This window comes from Engystomops pustulosus, chromosome 5, assembly GCF_040894005.1.
Source record: "Engystomops pustulosus chromosome 5, aEngPut4.maternal, whole genome shotgun sequence".
In the NCBI taxonomy this organism is placed as follows: domain Eukaryota; kingdom Metazoa; phylum Chordata; class Amphibia; order Anura; family Leptodactylidae; genus Engystomops; species Engystomops pustulosus.
Genome location: NC_092415.1, coordinates 71445735 through 71464716, shown reverse-complemented (window position 1 = coordinate 71464716; position 18982 = coordinate 71445735). Strand labels below are relative to the sequence as shown.

The following is an 18982-nucleotide window of genomic DNA, read 5'->3' as shown; positions in this document are numbered from 1 at the left end:
GATGACGGATTCCTTTTAAGGTAAATCGACTTTAAAAATTCTACAGAAACTAACCATCCATGTACTAGTAAAAATTGAAGGATACCCCAACCTCTGTTATTGTACTTAATAAAGATTCATGATGTATGTTGTTGTCATATGAAAATCTATTTTATTGATGTTACACTCACAGGACACTTTTTTCTTACAGTGTAGAATACGTATCAATACAGTGCAATCCAGAAGTCTAACAATAAAACTGCAAGGGTGTCTAAATACTGCTATTCCCCCAGGCCTTACAAATACAGTAATCACAGAAAGATTACATAAGCATAGGTAACAAGGTATCTATTCTGTATTCATTGTACATTTTAGGTACCTACATACACAGGGTTTTTCTTTGTCAATGTGTCAAGTTTTTGACCTGAATGTTATACTTACACTACTGACGTTTGACCCCCTCACAGAAACTTCACTTTAATTTTCAATAGACAAGCATCTTCTTCAAGGAGTAAGAACGGAATGGACATCACTAAGAAGCGACAGACATTTTTTGCGCTATTAAGCCGTTATATAACGTTTGATGACGCAAAACGTCCACGCTTCTTAGTGGACTGAAGGCGGAAGAAGCACTTGATAGCGCAAAACAGCCATCACTTCTTAATAATGTCCATCTGTGTGAGTATGTTATAATAAAGCCTTGGAAAAAGCAATTGAGAATTTTTGGTGAGTGCCATTCCTTTCTTACTCCTTGAAAAAGACAGTTTTATATTTCTGTAACACATTACTACTGAAGCTGGCATATGATAAATTCCACCCATGGTCTAGCCCGCCCTTAATTACAAATGTGTAGTCGGGGTGCTGTCTGATGTAATAGAAGCCAGGTTCTATCGGCTGGATCACACTCTAAAACAACTGTTTAGCTTTACAATTCATGAATACAAGGGACTGGAAATGGAATTCTACTGCAGTTAAAAGGAAAAGTCGCAATACCAGGCATAATTCAGTAGTGTGTGCTATAAGGGTTCTAGTAAAGGAAGGGATAATATTTTGCATGTGTGCTAAAACAGGGGTTGATATGCTCAACAGCACCACATTATGCACCACCAGTAGCCTTATATTGCACCACCAGTATGGTCTTAGAGTGAGGGTCTGCTACAGGGATAGAAACAAATGAAGCAAAAAAACTAAAATTAATAAAGATTAAAATTGCTAATTAAATGGGTAAAACTTATCTGTATCATGTTGTAATCACTAGTAATTGATTAAAATACAGGCAGTCTGGGCGGTAGCCAGTGCCCAAGCCTTCTAGGGGCCCATGGCCACCCAAACCACCCACCAAATTTTATATTGAGAAGGACCTCTCAATACATGTGTACAAAAGAGCCATTTCAGGATCTTTGAAGGTCATCCAAAGGTCCTGAAAGTGCAGATTGAAAGTATGCAGAAGGGACACATCCTCCATTCGCTCTAGAAGCCTTAGGTTCTAAAGGGAACCTTTCACAGGAATGCTATTTTTAACTACTGACAGGTTCCAATAGCCTCTGTAATGATGAGTTTAACCCCTTACCGACATGTTGCGCCGCCATCTTTCTGTGGATCGTCGCTCCCCGTGACGTCATCAGGGAGCGGCGATCCGTCGCCATGGTAGCTTCGGGTCTCAAGAAGACCCGAAGCTACTTCGGGTTAGCCCATTCATTACCATGTGCTGTCAGCACATGGTAATGTATGAGTAGTAAAATCCCCATATACTGCCATACTGTAGTATGGCAGTATATGATAGGATCGTACAGACACCCCAGGGTTAAAGTACCCTGGGGAGTCTGAAAAATAGTAAAAATTAAAATTAAAAAAAAAGTTAAAATAAAAAAATTATAATAAAAAAACCTAAAAATTCAAATCACCCCCCTTTCCCTAGAATTGATATAAATATAAATAAACAGTAAAAATCATAAACACATTAGGTATTGGCGCGTCCGAAAATGCCCGATCTATCAAAATATAATAGCGTTTTTTCACTGCGTTTAACCCCGTAACGGAAAATCGCGCCCAAAGTCGAAAATGGCACTTTTTTGCCATTTAAAAAAAAAATTTAATTTCTATAAAAAGTGATCAAAAGGTCGTACAGTCCTAAAAATGATAACATTGTAAACGTCATCAAAACATGCAAAAAATGACACCACCCACAGCTCCATACACCAAAGTATGAAAAAGTTATTAGCGCCAGAAGATTGCAAAATCCCTCAAAAAAATTTTGTACAGGAGGTTTTAATTTTTTTAAATGTATGAAAACATTATAAAACCTATACAAAATTGGTATCCCCGTAATCGTACCGACCCAAAGATTAAAGTAGACATGTCATTTGGGGTGCACAGTGAAATTCGTAAAATCCAAGCCCACAAGAATACGGCACAAATGCGTTTTTTTTACCAATTTCACTGCATTTGGAATTTTTTTCCCGCTTCCCGGTACACGGCATGGAATATTAAATACCACCATTTTGAAGTTTAATTTGTTATGCAGAAAATAAGCCATCACACAGCTCTGTACATGGAAAAATAAAAAAGTTACAGATTTTTGAATGTGGGGAGTGAAAAATGAAAAACGCAAAATCGAAAAAGGGCCGTGGCGGGAAGGGGTTAAAAAGACCTATGTCAGCATTCCGAATGATTTCAGTTCTTTATAGAAGTACATTAGACAATACCTGGCTCCCTGCCAGCACTGTCCAGCGAGTCTCGGGATAGGGTGTGGGATTGGTGGGGGAGCTCCAGTGGCCAGTGACCAGCAGATGTAAGCATAAGGATTGGGCAGGGGAGAGGCGGCGGGAAGGGAATAAGTGAGGGGGCGATGAATCTAGAGGCATTGGAGGCTCCTGGACTAGCTGGACGGTGCTGGCAGGGAGTCTGCTACTGACTAATATACCTCTATAAAGCGCTGAAACATGAGCTGCCAGTAGAGTAATGTAATTATTATTTTTTCTTTTTTATTCTTAACTAATGCTCTATATTTTAATTTTGATATGTACTGTAGGATGAAGTTCCCTACTAAAAAACCTAAACGATAATTGAGTAAAACTTGTAGCAGCTATTTTAGTTCAGTATATTAACTCAAGCACTTATTCATTGATGGCTTCACAGATTTGTGATCATTTCCTCTCCTCTTTCTCCGCCTCTGAGCTTACTCGTGGACTTTAAATGGGCAGTGTGTAATTAGTATTAATAGGGAACATTATTGAAATAAAGCTAGAAAATCTCTCATCTGTAGCTGATCGTTTTAATATTCCTATCCTCAGTTCCAGTAGCGGCACAGGCTCTGCACTGTCATGACAATAATCATCTAGTACATTTTCCACCCTTGATTTAAAATGTAGCTATGAAGCATATATCACTTAAGTAAATCATAATGTATTAAATACATTTGCAAGTTAACAAAAAAGTACTTGACTGAAATGCAGTCTTTGGTTCTTGAACCTGAGAAACCTCCGGAACAAAACTCATCTAAACCTACGGACCAAAAAGGTCTTCTGAATGGGGAAAAAGCCTGGACTGTAAACTACTGACCGTCAACCCAATAAATTGGGAACCTTAAATGCTTTCATTAACACATTCAGCCAGTGTTAAAGTGTCTAAGAGAATGCACACATCTGATATATATATATTTCTTGTAACTAAACAAATACAGAAAAATTTTGGGAGCAGGTAATAATAACTTAGACTAAAAAATCTGTTCTTAAACTGGAGCAGAGCGACCGATGTAGAGGAGCAGTCATTTTTAATTATTTTTGCGTGAAAAGGAAAACCATGGGGGCTGTATAACAACACCATGCACTATAGCACTTATTGAATGATGGCTTCACAGATTTGTGATCACTTTAAATTATAACATGTTTTCTACTACACATATGAAATGTTTTAGAAAGTTTTGTGACTTGGGTAAGGTGGCTGTAGATCTACTTTTAATGCAATTTGCTAAATTTTTAACATAATCTGCAGGAATAAAATGAGCTTATAGATGGTTCAAAGTTATAATAGACTAATACTGCAACAAATATATCATCAGCCACTGTGAAATATAGGTGTAGTACAGAATACAAATTTGGATACACCTTCTCATTCAAAGAGTTTTCTGTATTTTCAGGACTATAAAAGTTGTAGATTCACACTGAAGGTATTAAAACTATGAATTAACACATGCGGGACTGTATACTTAACAAAAAGGTGTGAAAAAACTGAAAATATGTCTTATATTCTAGGTTGTTGAAAGTAGCCACATTTTGATTTGATTACTGCTTTGCACACTCTTGGCATTCTATTAATGAGCTTCAAGAGGTAGTCACCTGAAATGGTCTTCCAACAGTCTTGAACAAGTTGTTGGCCCTTTTGCCTTCCCTCTGCGGTCCAGCTCACCCCAAACCAGCTTGATTGGGTTCAGGTCTGGTGACTGTGGAGGCCAGGTCATCTGGTGCAGCATCCCATCACTCTGCTTCTGAAATAGCTCTTGCACAGCCAGGAAGTGTGTCTGGCTGTGGAAGTGTGGAAGTGTGCAAGATGATGTGGTAACCATGCTGGTTCAGTATACATTCATCCCAACAATGTAACCATCAAAGCACCCCAACACCATCACACAGCCTCCTTCTTGCTTCACAGTGGGCATTCATTCACTTTTTCTGCGTCACATAAAGACATGCGGGTTGGAACCAAAGATCTCAAATTTGGACTCATCAGACCAAAGCACAGATTCCACTGGTCCAATGCCCATTCCTTGTGTTCTTTAGCCCAAACAAGTCTCTTCTGCCTGTTGCCCGTCCTTAGCAGTGTTTTTTTTGCAGCAATTTTACCATGAAGGCTGCTGCACACAGTCTCCTCTTAACAGTTGTTGTAGAGATGTGTCTGCTGCTAGAAGTCTGTGTGGAATTGACCTGATCTCTAATCTGAGCTGCTGTTAACCTCGATTTCTGAGGCTGGAGACTCGGATGAAGTCTGCAGCAGAGGTGACTCTTGGTCTTCTTTTCCTGGGGCGGTCCTCATGTGAGTCAATTGCTTTGTAGTGCTTGATGGGTTTTGCAACTGCACTTGGGAACACTTGGACTGACTGACCTTCATTTCTTAAAGTAATGATGGCCACTCATTTTTCTTTACTTTGCTGCTTTTTTCTAGTCATAATACAACACAACTGATGGTCCCAATAAATCCCACTAATTAAGCTTGACAGGGCACACCTGTGATGTGAAAACTTTTTCAGGTGACTACCTCTTGAAGCTCATCAAGAGAATGCCAAGAGCTTGCAAAGCAGTAATCAAAGCAAAAGGTGGCTACTTTGAAGGACATAGAATATAAGACATATTTTCAATTGTTTCATACTTTTTGTTAAGTATATAATTCCATATGTGTTAATTTTTAGTGATTTAGTTTTGATGCCTTCAGTGTGAATCTACAACTTTTTATAATCATGAAAATACATAAAACTCTTTGAATGAGAAGGTGTGCCCAAACTTTTGGTCTGTACTGTATATATAGCATGCATCATGTTCTATCAGGTAAATAAAATGGGACATAAAAAATGTTGCTCAAAGGGGAGAATTTTCACAAGTATTTGCATCTTTGGCCGAATTCACATCTCATGGTTACTGATGGTGACCTGCATTGCTATCAGTGCAGCCTTGGACTTGTCAAAAGTCACATGAGCAAACAATGGCAAATCCATACGATGATCAATTAGATGTGGATTTCTGCTACAGCTAGGTAAATATTCTTTCAAAATAAACAATATAAACAATATTTACTTGCCTTAGAGGCCTTGGTCGGTGAATCAAGGATCATGCAAAACCCACATTTCCCGGGGCAGGATTCTTTGCATCATAGCGATATATGATGAAAGAAGTCCCTACTACCAAGTTGAACAGCAGCGCCAACACTGTAATCATTACTGTTTAGAGGGGAAGGAGAGACTCCTTGCATCATATATCGCCCCCAGCAGTTTGATCAGCACTTACTGTTTAAAACCCATATTTATAGTCTGAAAAAGAAAATAGGCGAGAACCCAGTAAAATATCACCTTCATGTACCCTCCTCTAAGTTTCCTAGTAGGCATTATAATTTTTCAAATTTTATTATAAAATGTCGATTTTCAATATTTGTTTCATATCTTAAAGATACATTTCTGATTAATATGTAAAAAGAAACCCAACTGTAGTCATATCTTTCATAGCTGAAAAAAATGACATTCCAAAGAAGCATTTCAATATTTTTATCTTGATATCTTGTAGCGCTTGTTAAAATGGCAATGTAAAATCTCTCTGATGCAGCCACTCTTATTACTTTCCCTATAATTAATGAATGTTACTTGTCAGGTTTAGTAAAAAAACAATTCCTAGTCATTTATGCCACATATATCCTTCACAGAGTAGACAGTCACATAATTCAGAAGTTCCGTTTGGTAGCTATTTGTCAATCATCTGCGGTATAATTGGAGGTGGCTATGCTGTTGATTGAACAAAATACTACTATATGTCATGATGTCTCTTGAAGCTGTCAAGACTGTGTAGCCTATGAAGTACAAAGCAATCTTCAAATGAGTGATGAACTGACTAGGTGCTTCTATGATCGCAGATGAAAAGACTGCTTTTAATTCATGTAAGGGAGAAAAGTGAGATATAGCTCTCAGAGGCTGAAAATTAGGAAAAGTTGCAATTGTTATTATGCTAAATGGCTGAAATGATAAAATATTCTACCATAAATGCAGTAGACTCTGTATGTATATAGGCAAGTAGTACAAAGAAGAGGTCGAGAAACCTATATACTGTACAGAAAGGTGATATTTTTGTCATATGCGTTGAATTTTCTTACCTCTGTCAGTGTGACATAATAAGGGAATTTGCATTTTCACTACAGTTTTACAGGTAGACAGCAGATTATGTTACATGACTTCCTTTCATTTACATGGTACAAAACTCACATTTCTTATTTCCTCAAGAATGTTCTCCATATAAATTCAAAAAGATCAGCATAATAGTAGATGCATAAATTATCTCTCTCTCTATCTATATATATATATATATATATATATATATATATATATATATATATATTACAGACAATATCAATGTTTGCCTATGATTGCCATTTGCCAAACAACACCAAGATGGTCTCATCCGTGAATAACACATGGTGCCATTCACGGATGAGACAATCTTGATGTTCTTTGGCAAATAGCAATCATAGGCCCTCTTACCACCCTCCCTGAGTGTCTGACAGGGTCTACAAAATTGCTAGTCCATGTCATCATCATCATCATCTTCTGCTTAGACTACTGCAACAGTCTTCTCTGTGGTCTCCCAGCTAACTCTCTAACCCCCCTCTAATCTATCCTGAACACTACTGCCCGGCTAATCCATCTATCTTCTTCTCTCTTCTGCTCTGTCTCTCTTCTATGCCAGCCTCTCCACTGGTTACCAACAGTGAATTAGAGTGAAAATACTAACCATTATTACAAAGCCATCCATAACCTGTCACCTTCATATATCTCTGAACCCCCCCAGCCAATACTACCCCACGCATAATCTCCATTCCTCACAGGACCTTCAACTTCACTCTATTACCATCTGCTCATCTCACAAGATAAGATTTCTCCCATGTATCTCCCATACTCTGGAACTATCTAGCAAATGTGTCAGACTATCCCCAACCTTGCAAACCTACAAACGTAACTTGGAAACCCATACATTCAGGACCGCCTACAATGCACAATAACTGCACTGCTCTGCTCCCTCACCTTGTGCCTCCATCTACCCTTCCATATAGATTGTGAGTCCTCAAGGGCAGGGTCCTCTTCCACTTTTTTCCTGATCACTATAGTTTTGTATTTGTAGCGGCATTTGTTCTTGTCCTACCGTAATGTATGTGAACCCCTATTGATTGTACAGCACCATGGAGTTATTGGTGCTTTATACATAAATGATGATAATAATAAAAGGTTCATGCTGCACACATGTAATATATGTGACATAGTCTGGAGACACTGCGGAACAGTGCTGCCTGCAACATCCTCCAGCATGACTGGTTTTGGCCGAGTTTCAGTAATGGTGCAGAGGCATTTCTTTGAATGGTCGCATAGCCCTCCATGTGCTAACCAGAGATACCTTGACTAATAGTAGATACTGCAATTAGATTCTCAAGCCCAATGTTATACCATACGCAGGTGCAGTTGGCCCTTGGTAACCTCTTATGCATAACAATGCTAGGCCTCATTGAGGAGATTTATCATACTTGATGTATCTAGCAAGCGGTGCGGCCAAAGTTCACTGGTTTTACAAAATAATGCAGACATGGGGTGGGAATGCCCCATGCCTGCCTCTTTTTGCGGTAGCCGCGTCACATTAGGCCCCCTCCATGCACACATGGTGTTGAGGTGAAGTATTCACGATAAATAATTCTTGCAATATTTATTTGATGACTGTTTTCCCATGATTTTGTTAAAGGTAAATAGGGGAGATTTCACATAAAAGTGTGAATCCTAGAAAGAATATATCATAACCTATCTGAGGGTGCTACTAGTTAAGTTGGAGTTAAGTAGGTGACAGGCACCCTTTAAAGTGTAAGCATAAGCATTTCATAACTTTTTTTAATATATCTCATATATAAATAATGTAGGTGATAAAAGTAACTATTGCAGTATATGTTCTTAAAGGGATTGGCCAATTGGCCCATGGTCCGGACCCCCAATTAGAAGCCTTATCAAGGCCCCCATAAACGTTAATAGCACCCGGCCATGGTGCAGTGAATACAAGCTGTCTCCCCACACTGCGTTCAAGGCGGGTGGATTGCATGCAAACTATAGGACATGTCCTACATTTTGCTGTATTACATGGGCATCTCAGCTTTCTATGGAGAGGGAAGGGGTGAGCAGCACTCGGGCCAGCATACATTTGTGAGCATGAAGCCTTACTTTGGTTCTGCCTGTGTTACATGTCGGAGAACTAATGAATAATGAATGACTCATTCTTCTCCCCCCTATCTTCTCTGTGTCTGTCAGTGAGGACAGACAGTGAAAAGAGAGACAGTGGGTGACGCCATGAGGAAGGGCTGGAGAAGAGAGAGGAAGCTGAGTATATGAAAAACGCTGAGAACAGGGAAGGGTTGAAGTTATCAAAGGAGGAAAAGACACATGTACATATACATGTAGAGACAAGTCTAATGGAAGAGATTTATTGGAAAGTGACCAACCCTTCTACTCCTTGCTGACTTAAGACACTTTTCAGCTTCCAGGCAGAACCTTATTTTTTAACCCCTTCCCGACATTTGACGTAATAGTACTGCATGGCGGGAGGTGCGTTCCCGCAAAATGCAGTATTATTACGTCAAGCTTCTGGCGCCGGCTCCTGAACGGAGCCGGCGCCAGAAGCTGCGGGTGTCGGCTATATATTATAGCCGACACCTGCCTCTAACACCCGCGATCGGAGATTTCTCCGATCGCGGGTGTTAACCCCTAACATGCCGCGGTCGCGCTGACCGCGGCGTGTCAGAGGCATTTAAATGTAATGTGAGGGGAATCGGACCCCCCCGCGGCGCTTACCGGGGGGGGGGGGCGCTGCTCCGATCGCAGCCCCGGGACTGCCGGTGCCCGGGGCTGCGAGATCTTCATCCGGAAGCCGGGTCCTGCCTTCTGGCAGGACCCGGCTGTAAGACACTGGGCATGCGCAGCATGCTCAGTGTCTTACATTACACAGTGCAATACATCTGTATTGCACTGTGTAACCTGTAAAATAGCTTGAACAAGTGATCAAAAGATCACTTGTTCAAGCTTAGATGTGATTAACTGTAAAAAAAAGTCAAAACAATAAATAAAGGTTTTTAAAAATAAAAATAAATAATAAAAGAAAGTGAAAGTCCCCCCAAACACCACATTTCCCTTTACACAAGTAATAAAGTATAAAATACACTAAATCACAAAAAAACCCCACTTATTTGGTATCGCCGCGTCCGTAACAATCTGTACAATAAATCCTAATCATAATTGGACCCTCTAGGTGAACGTGGTAAAAAAAAAACCCCAAAAACTTGCCAAAAATTAAAACTTTATCAAATTGCTTTACAAAAAATGTTCTAAAAAGTGATCCGAAAAAGTTACAAGCGCCAAAATGATACCACTGAAAAGAACAACTTGTCACGCAAAAAATAAGCTCACAACCAGCTCCGTCAACCAAAAAATACTATAGTTATGCCGCTATAAAGATGGCAATACTAAAACAAATGCAATTTTTTCTATTCTAGTTTTCCTTCAATAAAATTGGACAAATAAAAATAAAACTATATAAATGAGGTATCACCGTAATCGTAGTGATCCATAGAATAAAGATAATATATTATTGTTATGCTACAGCGAACACCCCCCCAAAAAATGCTAAAAATCCAAAATAAGAATTGATGATTTTATTTTCCTCCACACGAAAAAAGTTAATAAAATTGCTTTGATAAGCTAAACACCCTCTAAAATAAAGTTTTTTTTTTACAGTGCATCGCGTCTCGCAAAAAATAAGCCCTTATTTGTCTAAATTGCTTAAAAAATGAAGATTGTATAGCCTATTCCCAACGCGCGTTGTAATAGAACGGTGCGGCGGGTAGTGACTTGCCAACACCGGTCAGACACAGTGATCGGGGTAAGACTGCGGCTGTTCCTGACAGCCATCCATCCTGCCCCATGGACCAGAAGGGTTACGCCCCCCCCACACACCCCCAGTTTATTATCGCTGCTATTGGCTCATCAATTCAGACGAGCCAATAGCAGCGAATTTACTTATGACGTCAGTAATACCGATCACCATGTCTGTAGACACGGTGATCGGGGCAGGGTGGTGGCTGTTCCAGAAAGCGACCGATTTTACCTTGTGGTTCAGAGGGGTTTTGTTGCCCCCCTCTGTCCATGTTTGCCGCTATTGGCTGGTCGATTTGGTCCAGCTAAAAGCAGCAGTATTCGTCACAATGGGCATTGCTAGGGTGAATAAGAGCAACACTTGGCGATAATTTCCCTACGAAAAACGAAGATATGGTACAAAAGCGCTGGCCGTGCACATTGTACAGATTACGCTGTACAACTCTTATGTGCTGTTCCAATGTGCACGCCCTGCCGTATCATTTCTCCGTTTTCAAGAGGAAGGTATTAGGAAACTAATATTGGGACAAGAAGGACGGGGTCCCTGTACCTCTGGTTTAGATGTTCCTGTATTTTGTCAGGGCAGCATTTTCACGGTAAATTCTGCTGCTTCTAAAGGAAGGACTCAGAAAAGAGTTTGTTCCAAAAGAGGAGTTAGGATGGACACTATATACTAAGGATGGACACTATATACTAAGGATGGACACTATATACTAAGGATGGACACTATATACTACTAAGAGACCTGCGACAACTCCAAGTGTGACAAAAGTTTAGATGGTCCCCTGGTCTATTCTACCTCCTTATACGCAACACATTCACAATTCACGCCCAACCTGTTGTGAATTCAGTAAAATGAATAATTTAACAACTGGTAGGTCACGTTGCTCCCTATACCCCTCCATTATTTCATAAGGGGCGCCACATAACTGGCACTGAACGTTCCAGAAATAATTGCAATTTCCATCTTGGACTCCATCGCACATCGTATTTGGAAACCACCTGTATGTTCAAATGCTCATTTCACCACGTGTATTACACTACACCACATATTACACCTTGCTAAATTCCCCAAGGGGTGTACATTCAACAATTAGGGTAACTTTTCGGGTTTTCCTCTGTTTTGGTACCACTACGGCTCTCCAAATGTATCCTGACACATGTGAAGGATTTCTTGCAAATTTGGCCTCTAAAAGACAAACATCCCTCTTTTCCTCTACTGTGCGCCCATAAAGCATTTTATATGCACATGTGGGGTACTTCTACACTCAGGAGAAATAGTTTTACACCTTTTTCGGGGTTATTTAATATATTATCCCTTGTGGCTTACAAAAATTAGGAGTAAAGTGACATTTATAGGAAAATTTTCACCTTTTTAATGTTTAGGGCCTAATTGGATCATTCACCTGTAGGGTCAAATACATATATTACACATTGCTAAATTCTCTAAGGGGTGTGTGTTCTAAAATTAGGGTCACTTTTCGGATTCTTATCTGTTTTATACCACTAGGGTTCTCCAAATGCATGTCAAACATTTCTGTCAAATTTGGCTTCTAAAAGGCAAACATTCCCCTTCCCTTTTACTGTGCGCCCATACAACATTTTATATACACATGTGAGGTACTTCTACACTCGAGAGAAATAGGTTTACACATTTTAAGGGGTTATTACATTTTTTTTATCCCTTGTGGCTATAAAAAATTAGGGGTACAATGACCTTTATAAGAAAATGTTCACCTTTGTCCTATTTAAGCCCTAATTAAATCAAACACCTATATGGACAAATACTCATATTACACCTTACTAAATTCTCTAAGGGGTGTGCTTTCCAAAATGGTGACACTTGTTGGGGTTCCCCTCTGTTTTGGTACCACTACGGCTCTCTAAATGCATCTTGACACATGTAAAGGATGTTTGTCAAATTTGGCTTCTAAAAGGCCAACGCCCCTCTTTCCCTTCTGAGCTTCACTGCGTACCCATACAACATTTTATTTGCATGTGTGGGGCAATTTTATACTCGGGAGAAATGCTAGTACACATTTTTTGGGGTTATTTTTATCTTTAATGCCTTATGGGATACAAAAATTAGCCGTAAAAGTGACTTTTTTGGGAAAATGTTCATCTTTTTCCTTTTAGGGACCTAATTGAAGCAAACACCTGTGGGGGAAAATACACATATTACACCTTGCTAAATTCTCCAAAGGGTGCACTTTCCAAAATGGTGACATTTGTTGGGGTTCCCCTCATTTTTGGTACCACTAGGGCTCTCCAAATGCATCCTGACACATGTAATGGATGATTGTCAAATCTGGCTTCTAAAAGGCCAAAGCCCCTCCTTCCCTTCTGAGCCCTACTGTGTACCCATACAACACTTTATATGCAAAAGTGGTGCAGTTCTGTGCTTAGGAGAAATAGTTTTACACATTTATGGGAGTTGTTTCATCTTTTATCCCTTGTGGCTTACAAAAATTTGGGGTAAAAGTGACTTTTTTTGAGAATATTTTCACCTTTTTTCCCTTTTGGGGCCTAATTGAATCAAACACCTGTTTGGGCAAATACACAAATTACACGTTGCTAAACTCTCCAAGGGGTGTACTTTCCAGAATGGTGTCTCATGTTGGGGCTTTCCTCTGTTTTGGTACCATTAGGGCTCTCCAAATTCATCCTGACACATGAAAACTTTTTCAGCCATATTTGCCCTGCAAAAACGAAACAACGCTCTTTCCATTCCAAGTGCCCCCCTGTGCCCGTACAGCAAGGTACAGTGACAAAATGGGCATTGGCATGCTCAGGAGGAATTGCCCTAAACATGGTAAAATGCATTTTCCTTTTTAACCCATTGTGAAGGTGCAAATTTTAGTGTTCAATGAATCTATTGTAAGATAAAATTACATTTCTGTAATTTCACTTTCATTTATCTTTCACCCTCATGAAACGCTCAAAGGGTTAACAAAATTCCCAAAGGTTGTTATGAATATTTTGAGGGGTGTAGTTTCTAAAATGGTGTCATTTGTGGGGGTTTTCTATCATGTAGGCCTTATAAAGTCACTTTTAACTAAACTGACCCTCCAAAAGTAGGTTTTGATGATTTTCGTGAAAATCTGAAAAATTGCACCTAAAGTTATAAGCCTCCTAGCATCCTAAAAAAAGGAAAAGATGTTTGAAAAATGATGCCAAGTTAAAGCAGACATATGGAAAATGTTAGTTATCAAGTTATTTTAGTGATATGACTAACTTTCCAAAAATTTTGAATTTTGAAAACATTGTTTTTTTCAAAATTTTTGGCAAATTTCCATTTATTTCATAAATAAATACTAAACATATTGATTAAATTTCTTGACCAACATGAAGTACAATGTGTCACGAAAAAACAATCTCAAAATCAACTGGATATGTTAAAGCGTTCCAAAGTTATAACCACTTAAATAGACACATGTCAGATTTTAAAAAATGGGCCGTGTCAGGAAGGTGAAAAGTGGCTTCAGCGTTAAGGGGTTAAATCTAATCTGTGTCACTACAAGTGGTTATAACTTTGGAATACTTTTCAAGTTTTCTTGTGACATATCTTACTTCATGTTATTTGAAAAAATTGGGTAATAGGTTTTGAATTTATGTATGAGAATAAAGAAAATTTGGAAAAAAATTGGGAAAAATTATCTATTTTAAAAATTTAAAATTTACTGTTTTCCAGGCAGTCCTTTTATAATATATAACTTTATGTGCGATTTTTCACATTTTCTGTTTTGAGGGACCTGCTCAGATTTTTAAGTGAGAGGCCTAAATAATAGTAAAACCACATAAATTACCCAATTTTAGAAACTGCACCCATCAACGTATGTAAAACAACTTTTGAGAAGCTTTTAAACCTTTAAGTGTTTCACAGTAGTTAAAACAAAATGGAGGTGTGATTTAGAAATTGTCATTTTTGTTGCTAAAATGAATGTATTTTCCTCCCCCAAAAATAACACTTTCACTATTGATTAAATGGCCTAATGCACTGCAAAGTTTGCTGCTAAATATGTCAATGCCCCATACACTGCTGTATGGACACAGGGCAGGGAATTGAAGGATAAGAGCACCACAGCAGAACAGATATGCAGATTTTTGTACTGGATTTTTCACATTTTTTGGGGGGCGTTCACCTTATCATAAAAATAATATTTTATCTTCATTCTACAGGTCACTATGATTATGGCTATAGCTCATTTCAATATATTTTTTTTAATCTTTGCTCAATTTTACTGAATTAAATAAAAAATGGAGAATCTAATTTACCTTAACATCCCCATCTTTGCAGAGGCAAAACTTTTGTATTCCTCTGTTAAAGGTGGTTATGGGCTTATATTTTTTCAATCAGAGTTTTTTCTATTTAAGGGTTCAGCCACTTTACCTCATGTTTTTTGTAATGTTGCTGTAAGTGTGGGGGCAGGATATTAGGTAATTTACAAATATACAACTACCCTGTTTCCCTGAAAATAAGTCTTATTGGGTCTTATTTTAGGGGATGTCTTATTTTTCCATGAACAAGAATTTACATTTATTGTTGTACAAAAATCTACTTTTCTAACATCCTTGTGACTCTCTAAACTCTGAATTTCATGCTGTATTTCTTGTGACTCCATTTCTATTAGAATCATTGGCCCCAATCTCTCATGTTTAGTGAAAGCACTTTCCATAAATGACCCTTCTTATCCTGGTAGCTGCTGGTATCACATCTGCAGCACAACAGCTGGTGATTTACTTCCCTGAATCCTTCCCCATGTCACAACCTTCTGCAGCATCTAAAAGATTTACTAATACTAATGTATGGCGTGGGGGGAGCTGTTGCAATGACTGCCTCTAGGTCTTATTTTCAGGGGAGGCCTTATATTTCTAAGCCTGAACAAAATTGTACTAGGTCTTACTTTCGGGGGATGTCTTATTTTAGGGGAAACAGGGTATTAAAAGTTCTGCACAGCTTTCTTGATATGTAAGGTGCAGCCTCCTGTCTTTCACCTCATCAGCCGGACATTCCCGTCCATATAATGACCACAGATAGAGGGTCATGTGATCTCTACCTGACCGTGAGCATTGATAGTTTTACATGAATAGATAGAAAGAAGATCGCAACACTCACCAGGAACGCTTCAATATTTATTCAGAACAACGCAGGTGGTACAGGACTGGTCAGAGGCTAGCGGAAGCGCAGTTCAGCGCGAAACGGCCCGTCGCCTTGCCGCATGCCGGCGTCCTGTACCACCTGTGTTGTTCTGAATAAATATTGAAGCGTTCCTGAAGCACCACCTGCTTCATATCACTGCAGTATATGCCACACGTGACTCCAGCGGAATCGTGGTCCAATTGTGTTGCGAGGTGTATGGGGGTAGTGCCAGAGCTACTTTCCTCTCTATTTTGTGTGGTGAGTTTTACATGAATATACGATTAGGGCCGTGGCAGGGCGATTGTTCATGGACAGTTAGAGATCACATGACCCTCCCTCTGTGGAATATTTTATGGACAGGAATGTCTGGCTGATAAGGTAAAAGACAGGAGGCGTCACTGTACATATCACAAGTGGAGCATAGCTTTTAATAGATTTATTTTTTTGGTAAATTACCAAATATCCTGCCCCCAACATTTACACACACTACACATAAATGAGGTACAGTGGCAAACCCTTTTAGATGGGTATCCTTTTGGGGTGCATGCCATTTTTGATCACCTTTTAGAACATTTTTTTGTGAAAGAACTTGATTAACATAAAAAATGGGCTTTAAAATTTAACAGCTACTTTTATTTATTTATTTTTTTAATCAATTAATTGTGACTCTGTGCTGTGCAGCATAAAATTTTATGCCAGGCCATACCTGGTGTAAATTTGCGCTATTAATCTAGTGACCGTTTAGCTTGAACAGTTGCAGGCTATAGCGTTAGCCCAGCTTGCCCACTCTGCCAACCACCTAGCCCTCCTTCATATCCACTTGGCGTGGAGGTGGCATTAAGGGGGAAATAATCATAGAAAACTGGCATACAAGCCCTGATAAATCTCCCCTGTAGAGTCCAGGCATTGGATGGCCATTAATGCACTTTACTTTTGTAAACACAGAAAACTTTACACTTTCATCATGTTGATCTAATAAAATGTGCCTTTAAAGAACTAGGAAATCTTGGTGGAGACTCATTTTACATCCATAAGTGCTGATATGGAGGCACTCAGATTTACCATATTAATCTATGCACATCCCCTGGTGCACAGGTCATGATAAGTCTTGGTGATATTTTTTAAAGGACAGTCCTGTTATATTTACCAAAAAAAAAAACATTCGTTAAATGTAAAAATGAAAAGCCTGTTACAAAGCCTACAACACAAGGATTTGTTTTTCATCAAAGGTTGATTCAGTGTCTGCATGTCTGTTGTAGGGGTTAATTGTAACTTAATAGCATTTCTCAATATTGATTGAATTGCTGTTTTCCCATTGATTACAGCTTTAATACCTAGCTATAGGACAAGAGGAGTTAACATATAGACACTATTCAAATGTAAAGATAAGGTGACCAACCTGTGTGCTGCCTCCGATGCTTAGTAAGGGCATGACGCGTCCCACCAGCAAAGCCACAAAGGTCACACAAGAACGACTTCTCGCCTGTTGCAACAATAAACAGATGTGGGATTGTAGAGGTCACAGATCGTTAAAACATATCTATCAAGGCTTTCAGGGTTACTAATTCCTCCAATCAAATGTTTCCATGTAAATATGTCAAATGGGAATGAAATTACCACTGCGGTTTATTGACTGTGATAAAATCTGAAAAGCACCACTGAACATAATTACATACTTGTCAGACCCATAAAAATTAGCTTTATTATCAATGGAATGGTTTTGTACAACTTCATTTCTGTTAGATGCCTTCCAGATGGGGCTGCTTTATGCACTTGAACAGTTTTTATGCATATCCTGATTTTTTTTTACAATTCCCATACATCTGGCCTTTCTTAGCACACTAAATATTGTCTAAAATGTACAATACGAGCACATATTATACAATTACATTTTGAATTTACTCACAAGTTGTGTTTGTGTATATTATTACATATTTTTGTGCTAGCAAGCAAAATAAATACATTTTATGTCTCAATCATAATGGTTTGTATATGGAGCATTAAAACAACATTACAAAACAAAACAAACAACTTGTAGATATTTATAGTTACCCTTTGTATGGCAGTGGAGGTGGTTCTCTGGTTTATTTCATTTAGAGACAGTAACTCAGGATGAAATTTGCCAAAATTTCCATTGGATAAGCAAGATCAGCAAGTAAAACTTCAGATGGATACTGAGGCCCAAGCTGAGCTTGCTTGAATATATGCACAACCTTACCGTTCCTTGTGGGTGGACATGCTCAGGTTTGTGTTACAGATGATTAGCGAAGCAATAAAATGGGGAAGATTCATAAAGCAAAATGTGCTTTACAACGTGCACTAATAACATGTCTAACAAGGACTAATAGTTTTTAAGCTTCCATGACAGGAGGGGGTGAGGCTTTACAGGAAAGTGGGTTGAGAGTTTTTTAATTTGTTTTAGTTTGCACAATATTGAGTCTCCCAGAACATACAAGGACATTTTTGCAAAGTTGTCGCCATTCTAGATAACATATTGGTGGTGACATGTTAGCTTATTGGCCAAACATTGGTGTAGATGATACTATCATCCACCTTTTACATCAAACTCTTTCTCACCTGGAGAAACAGGGGAACACTGTGAGAATAATATTCTTTGATTTCTCCAGTGCTTTCTATACTATACAGCCTGGGCTACTAAGGGACAAACTGGATCTGGCTGGAGTGGACCACCATCTCTCTAGTTGGATCCTAGACAACCTCACAAACAGACCTCCATATGTAAAAGCCCTGGACTGTGTGTCGGACACTGTGATTAGTAGTACAGGTGCACCTCAAGGTACAGTTCTGGCTCCCTTTCTCGTCACACTGTACACAGCAGACTTCAGGTACAATTCAACAAGCTGCTACCTCCAGAAGTTCTGATGACTCTGTAATAGTCGCCTCATTATAGGTGAGAAGGTCAATGAGTACAAAGAACTGATCCGGAAATGTGGGGACTGGTTGAAGAAAAAACACCTTAGAATTAATGCTGGGAAGACCAAGGAAATGGTGGAGGACTTCCGTAAGCACAGTTGTCCTTCTCAACCAGTAGTTATCCAGGGAATGGACAATACACTGGAGTAAGCAGAGAACATAAATGCACTTCACAGAAAGGGTAGAGCAGGCTACACCTGCTGAGAAGGCTGAGGGCATTTGGAGTGCAGGGGGCACTTCTTAAGCCATTCTTCAACTCTCCAGTGCCATCAGCCATCTTC

The 18982-nt window shown here is 39.1% G+C and overlaps 1 protein-coding gene across 1 annotated transcript in view; it reads right to left on the bottom strand.

Moving 5' to 3' along the window:
• Positions 1-18982, bottom strand: part of ZNF407 (zinc finger protein 407) — a 426210-nt gene that overhangs the window by 130207 nt on the left and 277021 nt on the right. Inside the window, exon 6 of the mRNA XM_072152346.1 lies at positions 17167-17250. Coding sequence (XP_072008447.1) covers positions 17167-17250 — 84 coding nt within the window. The remainder of the gene's footprint in view (positions 1-17166; positions 17251-18982) is intronic.